This window comes from Gavialis gangeticus, unplaced genomic scaffold (assembly GCF_001723915.1).
Source record: "Gavialis gangeticus isolate Ggan-Ray unplaced genomic scaffold, GavGan_comp1, whole genome shotgun sequence".
Taxonomy (NCBI): domain Eukaryota; kingdom Metazoa; phylum Chordata; order Crocodylia; family Gavialidae; genus Gavialis; species Gavialis gangeticus.
Window position 1 is genome coordinate 121,248,300 of NW_017729025.1, and position 1,649 is coordinate 121,249,948.

A 1,649-nucleotide genomic window follows, 5' to 3' on the forward strand; every position below is an offset into this window, starting at 1 on the left:
AAGAGGCAAGCAACCTGCTACTGTTGCACACAGAAAAGCAAAAACTGCAGCAACCTGAAATTGTTTTAAGCGATTGCTTTTCCCCTTTTTAATGATCTCCTTTGCAGAGAAGCTTCGTTCAACAGCTGCCAACATCAGGAAGAAAATGGCACTTTCTGATGAAAACACTGCAAGAAACCCAGCAACTTTACAACCACTGCCAGTCTCCCATAATATGCCAAATTCAGCAAATCTTCCCCAAGAGACTGCATCCAGGAAAGTTAAAATACCAGTATAGACTCCCATAAACAAGTTAGAAACAGAAATCAGGCCTATAAACAATTTGGAGGATGGTAATGGAGTACAAGATGCAAATATAGTTAAAATGACAAGCAGGTTGAAGAACATAGCAACCAAAAAAATAAACCAGACAGTAAGTCGAATCATCCAGCTTCCCAGTAAATATTCACAGGGCTTAAAAGCACCTAGAAAAAAATAAAAGAATAAATTAAGAAAAACAGTACATAAACAACCCAATATTTTCAAAGCTATGAAGAAACTGCTCATTATCTCTGGAATAGCAGACTCAGCTGTACTGCTAAACAGGTCACTAAACTATGAAAGTAAACTATGTTGCTGAAGCTATTCACTAATTAATTATGCATGAAATGGTAATTACTGAAGTGAATGGTCACTTGGGAATACACCATGTACAGGAATTAAATTTAAATGGTTGGTAAAGATGTTATTAGTGTCACTTAAATAGACTTTTCTTTTTTGATCTCCATACCGTTTAAACAAGTTGGTATAATGGGGAAAGAAACCTAAATGTTTAAACCCACCCTCAAAAAAAAAATTGTTTTTTTGTTTTTTTTTTTTGAAAAAGGTCCCTTATATTATTCACAAACACCTTTTTTGGACTAACTTTGCTTGTGTTAGGCTTAAATCACAAGGAAACACTTTTGTTAAGTAAACTGAATTTACTTACTAGTAAACTCAATTTATCTACTTCAGTAGGTGCAGTAATTCCCCAAGTTTCTGTTTTCAACTCTGCTAATGAAACACTGCATGCCTTCTTAAGTCAAAAAAGCTGAGGGGGGGGAACCACCCTTCAAAGTTTGTGACTGAGGTGAAGAAACAAATGGTTTCATAGTTTCATAGTTAGTAGGGTCGGAAGGGACCTGAGCAGATCATTGAGTCTGACCCCCTACCATGGCAGGAAAGAGTACTGGGGTCAAACAACCCCAGCAAGGTGTTCGTCTAGCCTTGTCTTAAAGACCCCCAGGGTAGGAGCCAGTCTTTGAGAACAGGTATGTTTAAGGACTGGGTTAGCAGAGCAGGGAGAAGGGTGTGGAGTAAGGGTAAGAGGGAGAGGGGAAGTTTCATTCAAAAGCATTGCAACTGCTTCTGTGCCAGGGAAGAAAAAAGACTTTAATACCCTGAGGTAAGTGCATTTCTTTTCTCTTCCAAATCAGGAATGTTAAGAGGCTTGGGATTTGACTATGTATATGGACTGGTATCTCCATTCTGATTCACAGAACAGCACTTCCACACATTGTTTGTCAAAGAAATTGTAATCATAAGCAGAACAGGGAGGGTGGGGAGGGGGAAGCATGTCAGAATAATTTCATAGCACAAAACAAGGGGAAAAAAAAAAAAAAAAAAAAAAA

At 38.0% G+C, this 1,649-nt stretch overlaps 1 protein-coding gene across 1 annotated transcript in view; it reads right to left on the reverse strand.

Moving 5' to 3' along the window:
• Window positions 1–1,649, reverse strand: part of LGR4 (leucine rich repeat containing G protein-coupled receptor 4) — a gene marked incomplete at its 5' end in the record, with an annotated part of 145,219 nt that overhangs the window by 7,561 nt on the left and 136,009 nt on the right. The window contains one exon of the mRNA XM_019519493.1: window positions 3–464. Within this exon, the coding sequence (XP_019375038.1) occupies window positions 3–464 (462 nt within the window). The remainder of the gene's footprint in view (window positions 1–2; window positions 465–1,649) is intronic.